Below are 24471 nucleotides of genomic sequence, written 5' to 3' on the forward strand. Positions count from 1 at the left end.
TCCACTTTCCCTCTCCTGGACTTGCTTATTCACCTCCCCTAAGGAACACCAGGAGGCAGCCCCTGAATTCTAATTGCATTTGCTATTCTACTAAATCCCCTGGATTTAAATGGACAAAATTAGCGGGACCTGCCTATCGGGCATTCTCTACAATACCAGATGAGAAGTCACCTGAAACTCTACACAGGCTTTCGTTTGTTCGTGGCCTTTAAATAATTCAGAGAGGAGAACTGTCAAGCTGAAGCGGCAAAGCTCCCTTGACTTTGGACTTGCGCTATCAGACTGCCTGCCTATTGTTTATAGAGACAAAAGGGAAAACATTATGGGATGGTATGTCTGCATGGAAGTCAAGGACTAGAAGAACAAGGGCTGTCAGGACAGAAGTAATAAAAAAATCAGATGGGAAAGCAAAAGTATGGAATAGGTGAAATACAGACGTACCAGCAAAGCAGCAAGAGCAAGTTGCCAGCTTGGTCACACTATAAATAAACAGTGCTAGCAGTTTCTTGGGTAGTATGATGTCATTCTTTAAAAAGGAAAACCCCAAATGCAAATGGTAGCTTTAATTAGCAATTAAAAGCACAACTTCCCAGCTATACAGCTGCAGCTGCCTCTCCCAGATCTGCCTCACTTCTGCAAAGCGGTGACAGGCATCAGGCAGTGAGCCAGCACTTCATAATCACCCCAAACCTCCGAGAGAGCTATTTCAGCCTTTCTCCCTTTTTCCTGGGCTCTTTGGGAAGACAAAGATTTACGAGGTCCTGCCTGGGGACACCAGCAGACCACAGGCGATTGCCCCTGGCATCCCAGGGAGCTTACGCACTTCAAGGTGCCTTTTAGATTTATTTTATTTTTCTTTTAATGACTCTGGGACACGCATTGCTTTGATGAGGTTTTGTACAGTCATTTTCAATCAAAGCTGCAAACCTGGCTTAGAGCAAATGACTGTTTCTTGAAGCAGCAAAAAGAACTGAGAAGGAAGGGGAACCTCAGGACATGCAGCCCTGCTCCACCGGTGCACATCTCTCCAACTGGAATTTAATCACCTCTACAGCCAACCTGCTATAATGAGGAATTAAAACCAGCATTCTTATACGAAAACCCATAACTGTGATTACAGTCTGGCTTTAAATGACCGAACTGGATTAACTCTCAGCAATTATACTTATCTCTGGATGCTGCAGACAAAACCCTGCCCAAGGGCTGACCCCACGTAGTGGGACATTGTGCTGGGCAGACTGCAGGAGCTGTGTCGGCATATTACGGGATAACACATGTATGGAGGGGAACGATCTGGTTTAGTTGGCTCTCCTAAAGCAGACAGAGACCTCCACTTCACTCTAGGAAGACTGCAGCAGTGGACAAAACACGCTTCTTTTGCCCATGACTGGTCCCAACTGGTCCCAGCAGCTTCCAATCCTACAAAACGTCACGATTAAAATAGCCTTTTGTTACACTGCCTTTTATCCTGGGCTTCTGACCGTATCAAATCCTAAATGAAACACAAGGCACCGCATGCAAATAAGCTGAAGAAAAGAGGATTCGAAGAATAGGAAAACATCATTAGGAGAGCAAGTGTAGCTCAGGAGGTCAAAACCATTGCAGCCAGAAGTAAGAGAAGCTGCATGGGGCATGCACGGCTTTAAACGCGGCACCACCGGCTCCTTTACCCCTCGCTTGGTGCCTGCCAGCTCGCACCAGGGCCTGGAGCTGCCGTTAATAAGTCCCTGAATCTCCTGGCCTTGAATACGCTCCTGAGCTCCAGGGAACAGCTTGCCAACAGTGTGCTGCTTGCCAGCATCCCTACAGCAAGGCCATTACACAGCAAGCTGCTTTTTTTGCCTTTTAAAACATTTTAAATGTGGTACATGCATCTGAAATAAGTATTGCCAGCCCCTAAACTACTCGTTACAGGTAGGAATCCCAAAATGAGCTAAGGGGTGGTCAAGCTCACATTTGGCTTGCGTATCAAAATGGCATCCTTACGCCATTATAGGCTACAACTGGAGATTTAGGACAATCTGACGGTTCTACACACTTCCTGCTGGAAAATAGGGGATTAAATAAACGACATTAATTCTTAAAAGCACAGTTTTGTTGTTAGCATCGGTGTCAGTGCAAAGAGGAGCAGTGGCTTGTGCTCCGACTCTGCTGGACATGCTCCCCGATGGGCTCAGGTAGCTGGAGCCTGAGCTTGCCCTTCTCCAGGTTCCCAAATTGGACACAAAGCCGCATTAAAGTACTTAATTCTCCATCCTGGCCACCCCACAAACCCAGCAGTGGCTCAGTTAATGGCAGACCTTTAAGACCTCAGAGGCTTCTGCAGGTGGAGTGAGCCCTTTGTACTGCGTGCCAAAATAACTTCTATACAAATTTAACCCATTCCGTAAAACACCTCCTAACAACTTCATTCCAAAAAAACCCAGAAAGTATTTTATTTTCTAATGAGCCAGTAAATGAGGAAAATGCGTCTCTTTTCATATGATGTACTCCCAAGCAGCTCTCACACAGTCGTGATTTCTCAGCACTGCGAGACCAAAAAAGGTTTTCAATAAAGTGAGATCTGGGTAATGTTCGACATCACTGTTTAAGGACAATTCAATCATCTTTGTTCTGGATTAAGTCGTGCTCCCGATTAATCTTAACAGGGCAATGAATAGGAAATCCATGACTCGGGAAGTAGGCAGATTTTATCTTTAAACCCAATTCACAAGTAAAATAATCTCTCTTACAATGGATAATTCTGGTACTATTCGAGTTATTTTCACACAGTGGGTACAAAAAAATTATCTCTAGATATCTCAAATTGAAGTGACTGTTTTTAACGCTTCCTGTCATTCTAAACGCATGCAAAGACTAACAATACTGTATCAAAAAGAGGAGCTCAACAATCAAGAAATCCATTAAGCTACAAATGACACAAATAGCAAAAAAAGACATTTAAAAAGACTCAAGTACATAAAGAACGAAAAATAATGTCATCTTCCTACTGGGATTACAGAAGTGAACAAACCCCCTTGTGTTGCAACACAGTACCTCTGATTTTATAATATCCTTCAGCTACATAAATATTAGAATACAAACCTGAGCTCTGCTGACAAAGGGTAAAGGAACACAAACAAATGCTTCCAGCATTGGATTTTTTTTTAGCTAATCTGCTTCATCCTCCCTCAGTTTTAGATACTCTTTCTAAGGAGATGCTTCTGTTGACTCACTCCTCATCAGACACCATGGAGCTGAAGTCAGAGCGTGCAGCTTTTCTCCAAGGCCTGATGGTGCCTCAAACATTTCAGAGAAGATATAGTGAGAATACAGGACAAAATACAGTGCTCTGTCCTGACTGCGCGTGACTTATTTCTCGTCACAGCTCATGTGTGCTGCTACAATCATCCGCCGAAAAGCTCCTGTGAAGAGTTCATGATCATCCACTGCCCTAGCTACAGCTTCTAAGGAAGAAATAAATGACAGTATAAAGAAACAGCCTCTAAAAAAAAGCCACACACGGTGCATACACAGTATGCATTTGTCTGGATAAGGAGAGGCAGAGATGATGGGGCTTGGCACGCATCACATTCATGACTCCATTGACTGTGATTTGTAGTGAGCTGGGCTCAAATTCCACATTCATGCATTACCTGAAATTAATACAGAAGCCCCAGTCCGGTCAGGAATACACCTGTTGGCACCACAAACCGACCTCAAAACAGTTCCAAAAGGAAAACAATGGAAACTTCAAAATATCTATACAAAAATGAGTTTTCATAGCTTCCCTCCCCTCTCCAGAATGGGCAATTCCCAGGTTCACAATGAACAGTAAAAGTCAAAGATTTAGAAATTGTGGTGGGCTTGAGAGGAGGAGACTGCCCTTGTCCCCACTGCTACATTCAGACAGCTCAGTTCTGGGGAGAAAAAAGGAGTTTTACACCGGGAAGAAGAGGGATGGTTGCACAGGATAGCCAAGGGACCTGGAAAGGGTCCGAGGTCACAGTCAAGGATCTGCTGGGCAAGCAGCAGCTGTGTTGTGTCCCTTCGCCCTGTAACCGCACATCTATCCAAACATTTGTCCACACGAAATCTCTAAAGCCGTATTTTTCTTATACAAACATCCGAGCAGCAGCAGAGTGATTTTTCACAGTGTGGATCTTTGCTTACTTTTGACAAGGCAAATATATATAAATTCTTTAGTTTTGAACCAAAGAAAACTCACAAGCTCCCAAGTGCAGTCTGCTGCCGGCTATAATACTAGAATAAAAGTTTCACAAGCTGCTAAGTTCTGTTTTACTTCAGATTTTCAGGCGTTTCCCAACAATTACAGTTTCTCCTTTTGCATTGTCAAGTCAAGCGTGAACCTAACAAAACCAGAAAGCTGCCAGTGAGATGAAGCCTTTTTCTACTAAACAGGGACATTTGTATTTCACTTCCAGCTCATTTTCTTTTTTTTTTAAATACCCCTGCTGGCCCAAATTTATCTTTTCAAATGCTTCAGCTAAGATGCAAGTTGTGAAGCAAGGCACAAGCAGAAGCATTATTAACCTCCTATTAATCCAGGATATTTCACTTTAAAGTCAAGACATACCCGAAGCACATACTCCCCAGACCAGACCTGTTTGCTGTTATTTGGTGGCTGGAAAACACTTGATCAGAGCAACCTGCTTTGTAGAAAGTATTGAAAGAAAAAGGCAATGAGGTCTCAAACTGATGAACTTAGAAACGATGATATGCCTGATTTACACTGGGAGACGTGGCTAGTGATGCTGAGGTTCTGCCGGCACGGGTGGTGAGGAGGGATGCAGCTTCTCCTCCTCCTCCTGCAGTTAATTTGTGTGCTATCTGCAGATTACAGGTAAAAACCCCCCTTTTTTTTTAATTGAATGGATCCGAATCAATCTTTCTTCCCACTATATGTAATACTGCTTATCTTCCCTCCAGTATCTTTCATTATTATAAGTAAATGGGAAACAATGCACCGTCTCATCCGCCAGCTCCCCAGGCTGCCCCAGCTACACCTCCCTGCTTAACTTAATATTCACTTCAGAAATACTAGAGTAAAACTATTAAACCCAGTACTGCACCAAACATCTCACTTCTCTCCAGCTTTAGCAACCAGATAAGAGTTTCAGAAATGATTATGACACAAAATAACATATAAGAGACGTAATTGTGTGAAGCAGCGCTTCCCTGGCAGAATTCAAAACACCTTGTGCAAGGGTGAACACAAATCCATTCAGCTGCACAACCCCAAATTTAACCGTATCATTTTTGTCTGAAAGGTGCTCATTAAATTACTAAACATAACTTCCCTACCATAGTAGCTTTCTCTTCCTCAGAAAGGACTGATTATTATAATTTTGTGTTGAATACTATATAAAATAATTACATATCCTAATTACATATCCAGGTAGTTCCAATCCAGATATGAGATTGCTTTCAAAGAGCAACCGTGCACACAGCAAGCTCATCTAACAGTAGCTAGAATTAGATCAGAACATCGCCAAAAGTCTTATTTAAATAGGTTAAAAGGATACAAATCCGTGTTGCTGTTGGAAAAAGAGTCTGAACAGTTGTTTTTAAAAGGAGTGTCAAAAAAGTCTTAGTTCTTGCTTTACTAATGTCCAGTGCTATTGGCATTAGGCTGGTCACAAGTTACTGGGTTTCAAAATGCTTTGGGGTTTTGTTACTGATAACAGAAGGGCAGAAAGCATATAAGAACCTCTGGAACAATTGCCCAAAGCCAAGTAGTAACTATATTAATGCAGAAATCTACATAAAAGTAAAGCTTTTGCAGATAAAACCACCTGTGCATAAATCCTTCTGCTTTTATTTCACCCAGAGGTTAAATTACCTGATCAAAATATTGTGATGGAAAGGAAAAAAAACCAAAACAACACACTTCATATTTTTTCCACTTCATTTAGAGTCTGTAAAACATTAAATCCTGCCATTAAAATTGCTTAATTAGGAGTGCTAAAGCAAAAGGTTGACGCAGCTCGTGAGCTGTGACTACTGTGACTTGCCATCGGTAGATGCACTGAAGAATGGAAAACAAAAAAAAGATAGTATTGTGAGGTTGCTTTGACTGTAATTGAAACAGCGTCATTTGTCAGAGGGAATGAGGTTCTAAACCCACCTTCAAAGGGCGGTGACAGCAGGCCACCAGCAGCGAGGGATTCGGACACCCCCAGGGTGGGAGTTCTGCTGCTGCATTGAAACCAACTTCAAAGGCGGTGGTTACCCTGTGCCAACAGCTTCTCAGAACCTACTCCACTCTCTCGCTTTGCTCTTGCTGGTCTGAAACCAGAATTCTCCTTTAGCACTAAGTATCGAGAAACTAAGCTTTAGCCCTGCAGCTCCTGTCTGAAATTACCACCTTTATCTGCTTCATAAAACACTGAATACTGCCCGACTTAGGCAGAGTAGCTCTGAACATTCAGACCTCATCTCATGGCACTTTGCGCCAGAGACTTCAGCAGATAGACAACACTTCAAAAAACACAAAAGATACCAAAAAACACCTCCACACACACAAAAAAGTAATCCAGCATAATCCTAGCAGTGGAAAGTAAAGCAAAGGCTGCTCACAGAGGAGATGCTCTGACTCAAAGGAGACTTGGGTTGGAGTTTGAGATCTGGGAATGGAGGCCAACTTAGCACCTGCAAAACTATACACAATATACATTATAAAAAGTTCAGAAAATAGTAGGGATGAGCCTTCCTACCCAAAGGCCAAGAGTTGTGGGGGAAGAGGGAGACATCTCTAATCCCTGGGGCAATAGAAGGTGCAATGCCCGTGAGATAAAGGCGCAACGCTCAGAACAAGTACGTATGGGAAGACAGGAGCTTACAACTCAGGATAAATAGGTTGCCAGGCATCATCTGGAAAAAAAAATAACCCATCCACAACCCAAATCTTACGACAGCCTAATCAATTATTTAATCAGCGTCTCTAGAACCCAGCAGGATACATATCAGAGTTCAGACCAAGGGGCTCAACAGCAGCACTGCGGAGGCTGGGTGGGAAAAGGAAAAACCACAGTTGTACAATTATTTAATTCTAAGAGCAAATGGCTCTGAATACAAATCTGCTCTTTTTCTCTCTCCACACCAATGTATAAGATAAGGGTGACTCTGAATACCACTCTAATACAAGTAAGTTTCTATTAAGTTTTGGAAAAAGCTTATGTGAAAGGCCACATGACATAAACTGCTGTGCTTCAGCTTGTACCTGGTAAGGTTACGGTTCAGCAGGGAGCTGGGGAGAGTCAGGAATGACGTCCAGGTTCCAGGTGAATTCCTGACTTGGGTTCACCTGTTAAAAAACTCATACTTAAATAAAGAATTGATGGCTACTAAAGCAGCAGAGTCCCAACAGGAGAACAATATCCACTTACGAGTTTAATGACAGCCGCACGGAGACTTCTTTGCGTCCCCAGTTCACAGCGTGTATCATAGCAACACAATTTGTGATTGCATTGGGATGCTCTCATTTTTTAAAGCCTGGGAAACAACGAGAGCCTGCTTGGACCTCTGCTTGCACCGGCAATGAACTGCAATCCATTATCTGTACAGCTGCGCCATTGGGATCAGCTACTGGAACTGTAATGTCAACAGTACTCAGAGTTATGTCAACCACTTGCTCTAGGAAAGAGATGACTGCAATAAGGAGGACCTCAGTCCCATCTACAGCACGCTGCCTACTTCTCTTGGCATTAGAAGAGACACACCGGTAAGCAAATATCAGCCATAGAAGTCTGAAAGAGTAAATGCTGCCTTCATTCACGAAACACATGCGACTTTGATCTGCCTTCACTTCAAAAAACCACCAACCCCTCGGTAATTTTCTGTGATTATGCAGGAAAACAAAACAGAACACGCCTCACCTTGCAGAAGGAGAAACTGAGTTTGCAAATGTAAACTTAAAACCAACATAGAAGAAAAACCCGAGCCACCTACATTTCTTGGAGAAGCTATTCTTAAAATAGAAGCTTGAATGGTATCAGAGCGCTGCAGTACCACAGGGGACCAAACCTCCCCAGCTGAACGAAAGCGACAGACTTATCCCCTCTGTTTGCAGCAGCACCTCCAGCTGCTCTGCCTCTAGGAAAGGAAGAGTTAACATACACCTCCAGCCCTGAAACAGCACAAAACACGGTGCAATACACAATTTTCCCCTCAAAAACCCCACAATAGATGGAGAAGTGCAACAGCACTTGACTCCCTTCACTCCTGCCCACGCCAGGATGGAGCTCAGAGGGTGTCCTGCAAGCAGGGAGAACGCAATAAGGAAAGGACATTTACCAATATTTTTCTTCTTGTACAGAAGACTCAAAATTAAACACTTTCTCCTCAAGCCTGTCATTTGCATAATCACATTATCAAGATGGTCTTTCACATGGACTGAAGTGTCAACATGCAGTGAAATTTCAATATAATGCACAAACTGTTAATAATTGAGTATGATTTTTTTTTTCCCAGAAATTTCCCTGCAGTTGGAATCCAAGGGTTGTGATGAGGAGTAAAATATTGTTAGCCACCTGAGTATTTTTTTAATTAATTCTCCTTAGCCACAGAAAAAAAGAGCCCAAAATGAGCATTTGAAGAGATATGGATATGAAAGTATACAATCATGTTCAGAACAAAGAAGCATATACAGTGAACCTGTGACATCTTTTATCTGCAAGGTAGAAATTATTCTGCATATGAAAGTAGTTTTCAAGCAGCATATAAAACAATATATACAGTGTGTGTCAATATACATAAGTAATATGCTAAAATTTTTTTTAGGGGGGGGAAATCAACAATGCCTGATATATCTTTGACATTCTGGGTTCCACTTGTTTTTAACAAAGATTTGAGATTTTAAAATGAGTAAAGGAGGGACAAACATTAAAAAGGTAGGATGGAAGAGAAATAAAATGTATTTACTAGGTAAGGAAAGTGTAAAGCATCAAAATAATGAAAGTCAAGCAAGTGTTTTTATCTAAATCATGGCCAGAGAGCAGAGGGCACACTGGGGAGTGAGAAGGCATCGCACCGAGAGCCATGAGCTTCACAGCACACATGCTACGGGGCTTAGACTTCCACAGGAGGGAGGAAAGTCTTTGAGGATTTTCAAGAGGGGGAGAAAAACCAGTAGAATAAACCCGATCAAAGTCACATCTCCTTGCTTTGCTTATAAAGCTGATCATTCCCAGCCTCCCATAACCTGCCATGCATTTCAGTCACGAGAGAGAAGATGAAAACCATGGCATTTCCAGGATGGAGCAGCAGCGTGGGACTGCACCGGAGGTAAACCTGCAAAAATACTGGTTTGGGAGGTGCTGCCCATGATTGCTACAGGCCAGCCCTGGTCTAAGAAAGAAAGGATGAGTCAGAAAACAGCAGGTGCCCTCCCCGAAAACCCTGCAGTCAGAGCTGCTCACGCTGCTGCTACCTGTGCCAGCAGCTGGTGTCAGCGGCAGGAAAGGGACAGCTCGGGTCTGATCGCTCTGGGCAGGCGTTTATCTCATCAGCTTCAGATTACTGCCTAGGTCTGGCTTAACCGACATCTGAACAACTAGCTGAGGATGCTGCAGAAATAAAACAACACTGAGTTCAATCTGCAAGTCAAGATTCTCACCAATTTTGAGCCTTTAAAATTTCAGCAGTAAAGTGGAACAAAAGAAAAATATCAAGTCTTACACTTGTTTTCCTCCCCAAAATCCCATTAGAATTCATATTTCAAGTTACAAGAGATGTAGTTAGTTACGTCGATACAAGTTACTTAAGAATGACACTGAATAAGCATTTGGTTATTTGGGTATGACAAAGAAGGTTTCATTTTTAATGTTCATAAGTCATCCAAATTAATTAGCGCTTTAAAATGGCAATGAATCACTTCCCGAAATAATTTGTATTGGCTAAATTAATTCCAGTGAAGGGAGCCAATTTGGGATTGTAAATTATCAGAGTCCCCGACTAGCTCCTCTGTACGTCGTGTACCATTTATTAGGCTACTAGGAAACAAAGGATGGCTACTTTTCATCAGTGAACAAGATTACAGCCCTATTAAGTGACCAGCTTATTACAGTTCAATTAGAGGTTTCTATTTAAAGAATTCAAGCCAGACATCATTCGAAACAAGGCTGGATGTTCAGAGGAAAGGAAAAATAAATGGAAGAAAAGCTTATTTTCTGAAGAGATGTACCACGCCGAGGGAGTATTTCCATCCTCTTAGATTAACAAGGAGAAGTTCAGAGATGCAAGACTAATTATGAAGATACTTCTACCACATGACAGCACCTAAAGGCAACTTGAAGCCTGAAGTCCCAGAGCTTGCTTCTCTCACTTGTGGCTACATGATTGTTTTGAGACTCCCCTAAATTAAAATGACTTTTGAAGAGTGACAACGAGGTGGGTAAACACACACATGGGTTTGTGCTCTCCCACCTCCCAAGTGCAGGAGACCTCAGCATCCACCCAGCAGGTACCACCACCCACCCGCTCACCACAGCGAGATGACTTGGTTACAGTCTGCAGCGCTGTTCAAGGGATTTCCCTCCTTTACCCCTCTAAAAGGAGAAAAAAATAAGACGTACATAAAGCTTTACCTAAGCTAATTTGTGGGGCATTCTCCTGCTCTTATCTGCCATCTCCTTACTGGTATCAAAGCCTTGACATATCTGCTTGAGAAACCTTTCCTCAGCTAACCTGCTTATCGGCAGTAATGAATACTCATGCAAACAGGTACAAAATTAAATGGCTTCTTTGCAGTGATTATGATAGATTGAGCCATGCTTAATCTACATAATCAAATTGCTTCTGTGTTCAGCAGTAATACCTTTTTGCCATCCTGGGAGCAGGTTCAGCCTTGGTTTGTCTTTTGACAGCTTCTTTCTGAGAGACACTAACCATGACTGGGAAAGGGGCCTACTTGAGATGCAATTATTTAACACAGCTGTAGGAGACACATCTTGAACTCTGCAATATGGCAAAGCAAGTCCAGACAAAAAGTTCCTGCTCTATGGAAGGGGAAAATACCACATAGGACGCATAAGGGAAGAAAAAAAAGTACAAACCAATCTCTTCCAGCTATTAATACTATCCATGTAGCTACACAAAGACGGACAGAGCCTCCCAAGACAGATAAAACATCTCTACTCACCTAGCTGCAGTGAGCTACTACCACTACTATAATTTCCTTCCCCTATGCAAGAGCATCCCTATAGGCAAGAGCACTGTCTGCTTACACATTAATGAAATAGAAGAATGTATTTTCTAATCTCAGGAAAAGATTTACGCTTCAAATCAAGCTGGCTAACTCCTGCTGAGGTGCCAGAAACAAAGGATGGCAGAGGTGTATTATAAAACACTTCATTTTGTTCAGGGGAGGTTCCAAAACGCATCTCTGGTAAACTCACATTTATCAGGTTGCTTAGGCCAAAAGTGTTCTGAGGTTTTCTCTACTTTTAAATATTGACCAATTTTAGAGTAAAATGAGAAGTGAGAACGGTTTTCCCCACAAGCCATAAGTGCTTTTTAAAAAATATTAAAGTGCCTGTTTACCTTTGTCCAAAACACCGCACCAAAGGAAGCAAAGGTTTGCTTCCTCATGTACCCGCTGAGATTTTTTTTCCTTCAGTCTAACAAAACTATTAGCCTACGAGCTAGTGCTTATTTCTAACATCACCTAAGAATTGAAAAGCTTGATGCGAATGCTAATAACCACATGCACAGAGCAATTTCTGTCCCTTTGACAGAGGTGGAAAGAAGGTAGCGGCCAGACTTCTGCAGTTGGAAAGGTGACAGCTCTAGCAAAAAGGTCCCTGCATCTTCCTAAGTGAAGAAAAAACAACAGAGGGGAAAAAAATAGGTTTTGGCAAGGGCTGCTGGCACAGCTTGACTTTGGCTCAGGAGGAAGTAAAAGCTTGAATTACACAAAAATAGATTTAAGAAAGAATCAATGACATTTTATCTGAAAGTTTTATTTAAGTTTTAATTAGGATCTGAGATTTTGCACTTAAGTGCATGAAGTGAAGGAGGTACATGTACTCATGCTTCCCAAGATAACTGACAGATCTGAAACTTACTTATCTCATCTCGAAAGGTTAATTAAAGAACAATCCTTGAGAGCAACTCTGCAGGGAAACCGAAGAGACTCTGCTCCACCGGGAAGCCTCAGGGATGTAGTGCCCACATGTTCTGCCTCAGAAATACCCCAGGTAGCAAACCAAAGCTCTTTCAAGCGACAAGCTTTGAACCAGCTCAGCGAGGCGGGAGAACTGCACGCCCACAGCAGCACAAGCTGGTTTCCCAGCCCACGCTGGGCTTTGCGGGGCTGGAGCTGCATCCACGCACCCAGCAGCAGCAAGACGCAGGCGAGGTGGCTCTTGTAATTAGGAAATTAAGGCAGAGTGACTCACCCAGGATCAAAGTCTGCAATGGAGCCAGAAATAGGCTGTGGGTTCCCTGGTTCCCACAGATGCTGACAGCACTGCAAGGCAAAGGCCCGCTCTAGTTCATCGCTAAAAAACACGCCGTTTTTTGGGGAAGCCTATACATATAAAGCTCATTTGAAAAAATTTAAACCAAATTTAACAAATGCTATCAAAATGGAGAACAAAAGAGTTTCACCACTTGAGCAAGACTTTGCGGACATAAGCGACCTTTGGCTGTGCAGTAATTTAATTTCCTAAGTCTCAATTAGGTCAGAGAGGAGTGCTGCGCTGGAACAAGAGGGAAAAGAAAAGGTGAAGAGCACTTTATGTCTCGCAGGGACCCGAGAAGGAACATTCAGGGCTCTTGGCAAAAGCGAGCAAGGCTGCTTGGTCGGTACACGAAGCAGGATGGCATCCACCACCGAGACGGAAAGCACAGTAGCAAAAACACTCAGATTGCAGGCAGCCTTTTGCTCCTTTCTTTGCAAATGAAAGGCAGGGGAGAAACTGGCTCATTTAGAAGAAGCCCAGGGAAAAGCAGAGGAATGATTGAAGATTAAAAAAAAAAGTTATCAGAACAGCGACAGATTTTGAATGTTGTTTAATGGAGTGAGGCCTGAACGTTATTTGGAGCGATCTTGATGGGCCTGATTTAACTATTACATTTTTTTGCGTGATATTTTTCATACTGGTTATGAAGAACGGTTTGACAGCCCTTGGTGACTGCTCAAAAATGTCTCAGTCACTTAAGCGGAAGTTCTGTCAGATGTAAAGCATATTAATCAGAGAAAAGACTGACGAGGAGCAGACAGCAACAGAAATAACACCAAGAGTAGGACATCACCATTAGCCTGTTGCCTGTGGAAAAGCTGCCCAGGAGGTCAGTGGGCAGCACAACCCAACACAGAAGCACTGCAGCAAAGGGAGTTCAGACAAGGGCATTTCTGGACACACAGGTTCCCACAGCACATTATTTTATCCAGCAGAAAAACGAATTACGCATCTTCCAACAGCTGCTTTTCACCTGATGTGTGACATCTGCCAATACCAAATCCTCCTAAATCCGTAGCCAGCGAGAAGTTGGTGACTCTACATCACCAAGTCTCATACCCACCATGCAAACCACAACAGCCCACTTTTTACTTTTAAATCAAAAGTGTAGTTTCAGACACTTAGCTTCATTTTGATATCGATTCAGAAGCATCTATCTGAAGTAAGTTTATGCCAGTGACAACTGAATCACAGTTGTGGGGGCAGTTTCTATATACGGAAACAGATTGGTAGATGTTACCATTCCAAAATGCTATGTCTTTGTGAAGGCAACATCTCAGGACACCAAATAGGCAATATTGCACTTCAGTTACTTGGAAGACTGTATTTAGGATGAGCTCCTCCTCCCTCACCTCCCAACAAGCCCGTTAAGTATCTGATCTGCAAACCCATGCACATAAAAGAGAGTAACTCGTTCAAGTTTGTTTTTTTTTTAATGGAAGGTTTTCAAGAGCACTCAATTTCAAAAGCAGCATTTTGTTCTGCAGAGCAGCCCTGTGCCGAAAGGCCACTCTCACAAAAGCTGCGTCAGGTCTGCCTGCAGCATTAGCACACACGCTACGTATACGAATTAAGTGTCACCGGGACAGTCACTGAGGTGACTGCAGCCTGCGCTCGCCTCCTTTGCATATCTGCTCATCTAAACACAGGGGTTGTATTTCAATGAGCAAGTCCATGTAGACACAGTAACATCGAGATAAGGCTCCACTGGAGTACCTGCAGGTGCCTTCATTAAAGCAACAAAAATCCCACTAGTTTGCCCACAAAAAGAAAGACACAACATAAGTGCCAGAAATACAATGCTGCTTTGGGGATGCCAAGTAGAGAAACTCAAACACCCAAGTAGAAGATTTAAAAGCACAGCAGTCCCTCCTCCCCAGAATCTCAGTTACTCTGCAGATCCTCATGTTCTCACACCGATCTGCAATACTCATAAATGGGAAAATACCAAGTCACAGTCAAACTCTCAGCAGTGCTATTTCACAAGAAAGCAGGAGAGATTCCTTCTGCACCCAGCTGGGTGCCTGAGCAGAAAGCTTACCCCATCTGGTAGTGCCCTCCAGCACACAGCACTCACAAACTCGTTTGTGTCATCTTCTTTACGGTCCTTGTCCAGGACGCTTTTGACTGTATCAAACTTGAATGTCAGCAGTGTCTTTGAGAGGCCCTTATAGTATAGGTAAAGGGAATTATTTTCGCTTCCTAGAAATAAAAAAAAAATAAAAATACAGAAGATTAGGTTCTGGTAGCAGGAACAGAAATAAGGCTTCTTTTTATTGGTTAAGACAACACCAGACATTTCCTCCTTGTAGTTACCATCATGCTCCTGGTGCCCTGGCAACTGGGAGTGCTCCACAGCACTTTAACAACATTTAATAACAGAACCGGGCTTTATTACAAGACAACTGCAGTTTGCAACGCACTTGCAAAACATGCAGGATCCCAGCTGTCCCCCTTAACTTCCTTTGGGCAGAGCATTTTGAGCAGAGCATCTACACTACCACATAAAACACTGCTACACCCAGCCTGCTTGGTGTTGCAGCTCCGTGGCAGGTAGCACCGTCACAGTTTTGCTTGCTGTAATCAAGTATGACAGCTTGGTCTGTGGAGGTTTAAGTAAGAGAGACTAGACAGTGCGCAGGCTTTATTTAGAAATCCATCCCAATTTCTGCTTGGCAAGCTGCACAGAGACGAGAGAACACACAAGCTCTTCAGTGCTGGTGCAGTCGTCCTGCTCATCCCACAGCAATCAGTCTGTCACAGCTTTCCCACCAAGACCTGTGGATTTACAGAGGTTCAACAGTCTGGCTTAAGCGGTGAAAGGGTGGGAACAGCCAAAAGGCTAATTGCTTCAGGACAATCACAATGTCAGGGATTGGAAGGGACCTCGAAACCTCATCCAGTCCAATCCCCCCGCTGGAGCAGGAACACCCAGATGAAGTTACACAGGGTTGTGACCAGGCAGGTTTTGAATGTCTCCAGAGAAGGAGACTCCACAACCTCCTTGAGCAGCCAAGGACAATTCAGTCTTCTAAGGAGCTGTTCACAAGGAGGACAAGTACAGGACCACTTGTGTGGTCCAGGCTACTGCCCTTCCTTAGACAGATGCAGGAGGACATGTCAGTTGGTAAACTTGAAAGACATTAAGTCATATCTACAGTGGCTACATTAGCAGTTGACTTGTGGTGACAGAAAGTCTAAATTATCATATATGAAGAATTCATCTGAAATGGGAAGAAACCAACTACCAACCCCCCTTATATGTCAGAGGGGTCAATACTCCATTCCCTGGAAAGGGAGAGGAGAGTGGAAGTTCAGAATATTATTAAAGAGCCCCTGCAGCCACATGGCACAGTTGCTGGTGCGCTTTGCAACCAAAGAGGCACAAGCTCCCAGGAGCCCCGTTAACGTTTGTCAGGAGGGCAGCTCTACTCACCGCAGGCAATGTAGTCTCCATTGGATGCGAGCCCTACGAAATTCTTCTCGTTGATGTGACCCTTGAAGGAGCGCAAGCAGTGGGGCTTCCCTACGTTCCACAGCTTCAGCTGACTGTCTGTTGACCTGAAAACAATACCACAAATTACGCTGCTGCCATACAGCAGGAACTCCTTGCTCGCAGCCCTGCTCCTTAACACCCTACTGGCAACATGAACCTAGGAAACCTTAGTGTGCTCCAGGAGATTTATCCTGCTTTCCATCATTTGCAACTCAGCCTGAGCTCGGAAAGGTATCACGTTATTTCAGAAGCTTGTCAAAACGCATTACGTGTTTGAATAAAAAACTTCCCTGAAGTATTACTCTTCCTTTCTCCTGTCAATTGCAGAGTACTCCACAGTACAGCCTTTGGGCCATCACTGCCCTCCTCGATCCAGGACACACTGATTTGGGTTTTTTCTTAAACCTCCACATCACAGACAAAATCTATTCCATCCTCTGTGCCAGCTGCAACTCTCATTCATGCCTTTACAGGACTTGGGTAGGAAGCTGTCTCCTCCCTCTCCAGCTGCCCTGAAAGCACATTCTTTTCCTGCCCAACGTCAAGCAGCAGCATATAAAAACCTATGGGAGATGCTATTAGCATCACATTGATGTGGTTTTCTCATGTGTAATTGAGATTTTATGGATACAGATCTCAAACTTCCACTTTTTTCACCTTGGAAGCAAAGCTAAATATTGCTATTAAAAATATACAAATTCTGCTGGGATTAAAAACTCAGTTGGGATTAAATAAAAATTGATGTTTTCCATTGTTCCTCCCCTCATGCAAACATACCTGCCTTCAAAACGTTTTTCTATCTACTGTGAGCAAACATTTTCCCTTTGGCAACAGAAAGGAGGTGAGGGTAGTCTCCTCTGCCTGGCAGAGCTCAGCTGAAAATCCCAGGTTTCCAAGACACATAGATTAATTTCTTCCCCCAAACCTGAGGGGACACAAGCCCAGACATTACTCTAGTGATCGTCAGGCTTCGATATTTTGCCACTCACTGACTTTTGGTGACACACTCCACAAATGGGAAACAAACACTGATGTGGTGGGACCAGAGCACCATGAAACCACCCTTGAGGAAAGGGGTAGTGCTGTTCTGACCTTAAATTTGAATTGAATTGGGAGCAGGACCTGTCAGCCTCCTGAATGGAGGTGACACTCCCCTTGTGCAGGTCACAACACCCAACCTTACTGCTTTCTGAATATTTAGAATTGAAAGGAATAAATAAAACAAAACACCCAATATCCATCAAATATTACCAAAGACATTAGTCCTGCACCAATGTCACATTTACCTAAAAATATAGCACAAAAGAGGAGAGATGTACCTCATGCTATACTGCAAACCCCTTATCTCAGCCCTTAGTGACAGCTGGAATGACAAAGGAGCGATAAGGGAGCTGCAGCAAGATTTGTTAGTCATTTGTAATAACAGTATGAGGTCAGATCAGAATGAAAGTATGAACTTTTATCAGTAAAACTGTGACTTAAGCAGGAGTGCCTTCCTCATCCCAGGTCTCGCCCTAAAACAGAGTATTCAGCTTTTCTGCCTGATGGTTGTTCCACATCCATCCCTGTCCTATGCTGCTGGTCACTCTCCCTTCCCTTGTCCTCACCATCACAGTACCAGCACAGAAAGGGCAAAAGTAGCTCATAGAAAGGGCAAAAAGGTATATGCAACTGCTTTTTTGACCCATGAGTGCAGGGAGGTTCCTTCTGTGCTGTTACAGCAGCCGTGTTGTTAAAATACTGCTTCTAAAAGCTTCAGAGTTGCCTGGAACCTAAACTTTTCTGAAGGCAGCAAAAAATACAGCAGCAAAAGCCTAATCCCTGGTCTACAAGCTGTCAGATTCCTGTGACAGCTTTTGCCATTAGCTAACCCATCAAGAAGACCTCATATACAGGCACTTAACCTCTATATTTTCATACTACACACTCTAGATGTCTTCATTACAATAAAAACACTTAAAGTCTATTACTAATGGAATGCTTTTACTGTTAACAAATCCCCATCAAGCTTTAGCCCTGTTTGCATTGCTTAGGATAAGCATTCTGTAAAGAAATAAGGTGATCCACCACTGGACTGCAAGGAGAGGAAAAGGCCATTGATGCTGCTGGTGTTACCCTTCCCTTATGGTTTCATATTCTCTCTCAAAAAAATATCATGGATGCGCTGCTCTGTTAAATCTGTCTCGCTGTAAATCAGCACTGCAATCAATGTGTTGTGCTAAATACCACACAGTTCTGAACACCCTTGAGGTCAAAACCTAACTCTATAAGCCAAAGTAAATCAATGCAATCTATAAAACAGCTTTAGCTAGAAATCTAGAGAATCTGAATATACATACAATTTTTTCTTAAAAGAAATCAGTGCTTGATTTTTGGGAGTCACTACTGCTGTCTCCCCTCCTCAATTTGCAAAAGAAAGACTTAAAAATAACCTGTTCTCTCTGACATTTAATTCTGGTCATGCAGAAAAAGATACGTGAGCCCTCCAGTTAGTCCTCTACACCCTGTTGTTGCCTGTCCAAGTCTGACAGCTCTATCGATATTCCTCCCAGGACTGTGGGATAAGCTTTCTCAGATGGTTGGCTCAAGCAAGACTGGGCCACCTTGTCCTGAAACATCCCATGGATGCTGCTGCACTTGATCATGGCTATAAAACATTCCCAGCCTCCTCCTGCTTCTCTTAAACGTATTCTTCTTACCCAAGATTTGGTTCAAAGCATTAAATTTAATTTGGTCTGTGTTCTAGGTAAGAATTTGCACCCTTATAGAGTTATAATGTTAATGGAAATAAGAAGAGCTGATTAAATATCAATCAAACCAGAGGCCACCTGGGAATATTCAGCTTGGAGTAACTCACTAGCAGCCTGAACACACCTAAAAATGCTCTTTTTTGACTCCAGGCTCACAAAATGAAGATGGATAATCATTGGCTTGGTACAAGGCAAAAGAGGTACCTTCTGGGACTAGACGTACCCCTGTAATCCACTCCTGCTGCCCTGGGGTGTTCTACAGGAACGCAGTGAGATGAAAGCTTCTGCAGCCCCTCAAGGCTGCTTGTGTTTTCGCCACGGTGGAAGATGGGCTCAAGCTCTGGTTTATCGCAGAGGCTCGCAGCCAGTTATAAAACCTTTCACCATGTGATCTGACAGATGCTCATTCCCACATGATTGAAAACCTCCCTAAAACTGAGGCATCCACATCTGGCTTTGGGACAGACACATCTGGGCACTTAACTGAAGCTACAGAAGATCATTCTTTGGCGTCTCCATAGCAGATTTATGGCCTACCCCGGCTGAAAAGCTGCATGCTGTTAAGGCCACAAAATGCAACTTCGCCTTGTCTGCTTTCTAACCCAAGTACACTCCTAAATAGGGCCTTCACAGAGCAGATTAATAAATTAACAACAAACTGCCCAGTCAGTCCTGAGTAGCTTTCAGGTTGTGGCTAAACCTCTTCTTCAGACATAGTAGCACCATTTGATCACTTCTGTCACTCATCAGCTGTGTTTTACTTCAGATTATTATCCTCAGGGCTCTGCCAGCAGCTTTCTCTACTGTAGAGCTCTGGCAAAGAGCATCCTCAGCACTTTATAAAAATGGGAGTTCACCCACAGCTTCCCATACTTGGAGCTTGTGGTCAGGAGCTGCATCCAGTTGTCTTCATATTCCTCCTCTTAAGCATTTTAGCTTCACAAGACAGAGTGAGAGCCAAGTGACACCGGGAATTAATTTCTATTTTTGTCTCGGAAGAAAAAGCAATGATCTGCTTTCCAAAAGCACAGCAGCTAGCGCGCACACCCGCCCACACAGGTGAACTTACACCGTGGCCCTGAGGAATGCCAGAAAGCAAGGGCTACGAAGTTTTTAGCCTACATAAAAGGCAGTACTTACGCAGAGACAATTTCTTCCCCGCTCACAAATTTTGCGTAGGAGACTGCCTTGCGATGCCCTTTGAACACCATGATCGGCTGCTTAGTGTTGCGAAGATCGTAGTAGTGAACACAGTGATCTGGAGGTGAGAAAGAAATGGGAAAACTTAACCGTGGGACATCTAATAGTCAGCTCACAATGAAAGTGCTGCCTGCAGCTTCCACATCTCACTGAGAACCTCATACAGGAAAAACAGTCTGCACGATAGCAAAGGTGTATTTAAGCAGGTTTCTTAAAACGGCCCAAAAATTCAGTCTGGAAGAAACCGAGTAGCATTTCAAATAGTCGGCGAGGGAAAAAGGTGCATCCACGTGTGCGTACACATCCACATGTCCTCCTGCAAAACCCACCTGCAGCAGCTAAAAGGGCTCTTGTCTCTCCTGCCCACACACTCTAGTTGCCATTTCTAGTTCCCTGCACCTCCTTCTCCTTCCTCAATCTGTCCCCTCTTGGAAAACTGCTGGAGAAGCCCAGGCTAAAAGCTCAGTCTATTTGCTACTTAAATGGGATCATGGAAAATAGGGACTAAATTGGTTGTGCTTAACCTAAATGGGTGACCTTCGTACTTTTGTTATTTGCCTCTCTCCTTTATTGCCAATCAAGAGAGAATTAGCGTTTCTGCTAATGAAAGAACAGAATAAAATCCAGTTCTTCTTAAGATTTCATTCACAGATGCGTCACAGTGCCATGACCACATAAAAGGGACGGCAACAGAATTAGCAAGACATTTCATTATCTGCACAACTAAATGTCAATTCCCAAGAAAACCAAAAAATAAGAATAGAAAACCCCATGGACCCAAGCCCCAAACACCCTCAGTGTTTCTTCCAGCTCAACAAGGTTAATAAGCTTCTCCCTTCCTGACTTTCAGCCTTTAATGTCGAACTTTGTTTAATTATCCCCTGCTATTCTGGAAGTGAAAGAGAGAAGGCTACACACACACACAAGGAAACTGGGCTGGACACCTTTCTCACCGAGTAACTCGCGAAACCCAGACGTCAGCTGAAAACTGCTCTGACCCTCCTCCCACTGAAACAACATCAACGGAAGTTCATCACAAAGATTATTACATAGAAATGAATTTAAATGCCAATAGCTACAGTTATTTCTGTATTTGCACAGCGTTTCAAAGCCGGGCTCTCAGCCATGCAAACAACACCCAGCTGTCATCAAAAATCCCATGTGGTTTGAGAGATAACTGGATTTACATCGATCAAGCTACAGCAACCACTGTCAGACTGGCAAGGGTGGCTTCCCACCCGTACTAACGGGGTAATTAGTGACTGTGGCAGGACAAGGGGCTACGTCAGAAACACCTTCAGTGAAATGAGGCAAGGAGGCAAGCTGCCTTCCTCTCTAACTGCTGCCAGCATCTTCCTCTCTGCACAAGATGGGATCAGAGACTTTTCCAGTAAGAGTTTTCTGTGTGCAGCCACACTAAGTTTTCTCCATCACTTACACCAGGTAGTGAACTGTCAAATTACTATTACACCCATTACTGCCAACACAAAAACACTGGGGAGTGCAGTACCCCAAGCACTCTTACGAACACTCTCATTTCTTCTGCTGAAATATTAACCCTCTGAACAGCTGACACTATCGACCGAAATCCCAGCATGTTCCCACCATTTGGGTATTTTAATTGGTGTTAGACAAGATGATGTTGTGAAAAAGTTCTTCAATAAACAGGTTCATTTTCAAAGAAATGTTGAATTAAATGTTAATATTCCTTCAACAAGATTTGGGCATCCTGGTCCCTTCCACCTCTGAATTACAGAATAGTTTGGGTTGGAAGGGACCTTCAAAGCTCATGTAGACCAATCCCCTGCCATGAGCAGGGACATTGACAGGAAGCTCAACATGAGCCAACAGTGTGCCCAGGTGGCCAAGAAGGCCAACGGTATCCTGTCCTGTATCAAAAACAGCATGGTCAGCAGGACAAGGGAAGTGATCCTTCCCCTGTACTCTGCATTGGTGAGGCCACACCTGGAGTATTGTGTTCAGCTCTGGGCCCCTCAGTTCAGGAAAGACATTGAAGTGCTGGAGCGGGTCCAGAGAAGAGCAACACGACTGGTGAAGGGACTTGAACATAAGACCTATGGGGAGAGGCTGAGGGAGCTGGGGTTGTTTAGTCTGGAGAAGAGGACGCTTAGAGGTGACCTCATCACTCTCTATAACTACCTGAAAGGAAGTTATAGCCAAGTGGGGATTGGTCTCTTCTCCCAGGCAGTCAGCAATAGGACAAGAGGGCATGGGCTTAAACTCTGCCAGGGGAAATTTAGGCTGGATATTAGAAATAAATTCTTTACAGAGAGAGTGGTCAGGCAGTGGAATGGCTGCCCAGGGAGGTGCTGGACTCGCCATCCCTGGAGGTTTTTAAACTGAGATTGGACATGGCACTTAGTGCCATGCTCTAGTAAATGGGCTAGAGTTGGACCAAGGGTTGGACTCAGTGATCTCTGAGGTCTTTTCCAACCCAGTCGATTCTGTGTGATTCTGTGTGTGATCTTCACCAGCTCAGGTTGCTCAGAGCCCCATCCAGCCTGGCCTGGGATGTCTCCAGGGATGGGGCATCCACCACGTCTCTGGGAAACCTGGGACAGCGTTTCACCACCCTCGCTGTAAAAAATTTCTTCATTTCTGGCCTGAACGTTTGAGCCAAAAAAAAAAAAAGAAATCCACATTTTCTCATCTGGCCGGTATACCTGCTGGAGGAGCTATGAAACAGTTAACTGACGATTGTTATTTTAATGAGCAGAATGATTCTAGCAGGGCTTTCTATTAGGAGCCAGTTAGTGGATAAGCCTTTCAAGCTTATTTTTGCTCACAGTTTCAACCTCCTCTCCAGCTGGCCCGTCATTAGGGTACCTTTTGAGCACCAGATTTTATCCTTCAGCGGGCAGCCGGAAAGGTGTACCTGAGGATTGCTGTGTGTGAGCAGCTGGAGCAACGAGGGGAGGAAAGAGCTACAGCAGGAAAGACAAGTCCATTTGCAGAGTAGAGACACGAAGCTGCATTCACCCTCTAAAAATCAGAATAAACAGCTCGAAGCCTGCCGGCATCTGGTCCCAGCACCGCGTGTGCCTCCCGGCGTCGGCAGGGCAATCAATCACTGTCTGCTCTGATCACAAGTCTGAGGGAATGGGTAAGGCCAGTGGGTTCTAAAATTAGCCACTTAATTATTAATTGATTTCAGCAGCCAAAGTGTTGGTGCCCAATTGAGGTTTTTTTTTTTTTTTAATTCAATTGAAGCAGCTATTTTTAAGCAGATATATGAAGACAAATGCTCACTGCATTCATTAAAATCAGAACAGGTGGTCATGTTTTACAATTAAAGAGATACTCTCTCTTGTAGGCCATATGGACTTTCCAAAAACATGATAAAAATGCCATCTGCCAAGGAAGCAGAGGGCCCAAAAATGAAGTGAAATGAGAAAAATACAACTCCCAGGTACCCTGGCAGCAGCCTCGCCTGGTGGAGTTTGATAAGCTGAGATTGTCCGAAATCAGCAGCATCCTGGACACGCCAGCAGGTCCAAGGTGAGGTGCTTGGGAAAGCTCAGAAAATGAATTAGTTCCAAAAGGAAAGCAGAATGGGCATCGAGGGGAATCAAACACTTCCCAAACTCTTTAAGAGCATCCCTGGAAGAACACGGACCATACTCCACTGCTAACCAGGGATGCACAGGGGTGTTTGCTGCTGGTTTTGCTCCTCAAACATAAGCACTAACATCATTATTCGGCAACTCTTTTACAGTTCCCACCCTAACCAGAAAACTAATTCAGGACTATTTCAACTTGAAATGACATTTCCACAGTTAAAATCCTCATGCCCAACCCTTGGGCAGCAACAGCTTGCTGCTTTATGTTTTCAGGCTTAACTGAAATATATATGAGCTAATGGGAAAGAACATGTATATATACAATACCATAACGAATTAAACACTCTGAAGAAATTCTCACCTAGTTCAATGTCACTGCAGAAGCTGAGCACGGCAGGATACTGCTGCTCCACCTTCTGAATTCAAATGTTTGCTGGCAGGCAGTATTTGATATACATACACACATACATACATATATATATATATACAATTTTTTAAGCAATCTCAGAAGGCCAAAAGGGCAGCTGAGCTCTGCCACTGCTGCTGAGAGGTCTCCGACCACAACCCTGAGTTTTTAATTAGCGCTTTTCCAGAACACTCAAGAACTTCTTACTTCCCTTAAGATGCTGCTGTTTTCACCTTTGAGCCGTTTAGTGACAACTAACCAAGAATTCAGACTTCTCCAAACTTCTGAAAGATCTCACCACCTCTTCAGTAAGTATAACACACAAAGGATGGCATTCCACACAGCTCAAAATTCACAGTATTCCAGCTGGAAGAGCAGGGATGAAAGGGAAGGATGGGTTTGTGATGTACAAGGTGAGAGTTCAGCGCCTTTTCAATCTTGGTTCTCAAATTCAGTTTTATTGCAGGGATAGGGATGCAGCAAACGAACAGATGATGTGGTTACAAAATGTTAGGAAATCAGGTGAAAAACTTACTAAAAAAGAGACCAGTGAATTGCTAATGGAGCCAGCACC

At 43.6% G+C, this 24471-nt stretch overlaps 1 protein-coding gene and 1 non-coding gene across 4 annotated transcripts in view; both read right to left on the reverse strand.

Annotated features, from left to right (window-relative positions):
• Positions 1–24471, reverse strand: part of COP1 (COP1 E3 ubiquitin ligase) — a 127182-nt gene that overhangs the window by 18193 nt on the left and 84518 nt on the right. For all 3 annotated transcript variants that reach the window (XM_065070841.1, XM_065070840.1, XM_065070842.1), the window contains exons 16-18: positions 19851–19968; positions 15901–16025; positions 14506–14666 (exon numbers count right to left, since the gene is read on the reverse strand). In XM_065070841.1, the coding sequence (XP_064926913.1) occupies positions 14506–14666; positions 15901–16025; positions 19851–19968 (404 nt within the window). The remainder of the gene's footprint in view (positions 1–14505; positions 14667–15900; positions 16026–19850; positions 19969–24471) is intronic.
• LOC135580174 (small Cajal body-specific RNA 3) lies at positions 1274–1408 on the reverse strand. The gene has a single exon (XR_010474454.1). It is a non-coding gene; the product is annotated as a small Cajal body-specific RNA 3 (non-coding RNA).

The sequence above is a fragment of the Columba livia genome, chromosome 8, assembly GCF_036013475.1.
Source record: "Columba livia isolate bColLiv1 breed racing homer chromosome 8, bColLiv1.pat.W.v2, whole genome shotgun sequence".
Classification (NCBI taxonomy): Eukaryota; Metazoa; Chordata; class Aves; order Columbiformes; family Columbidae; genus Columba; species Columba livia.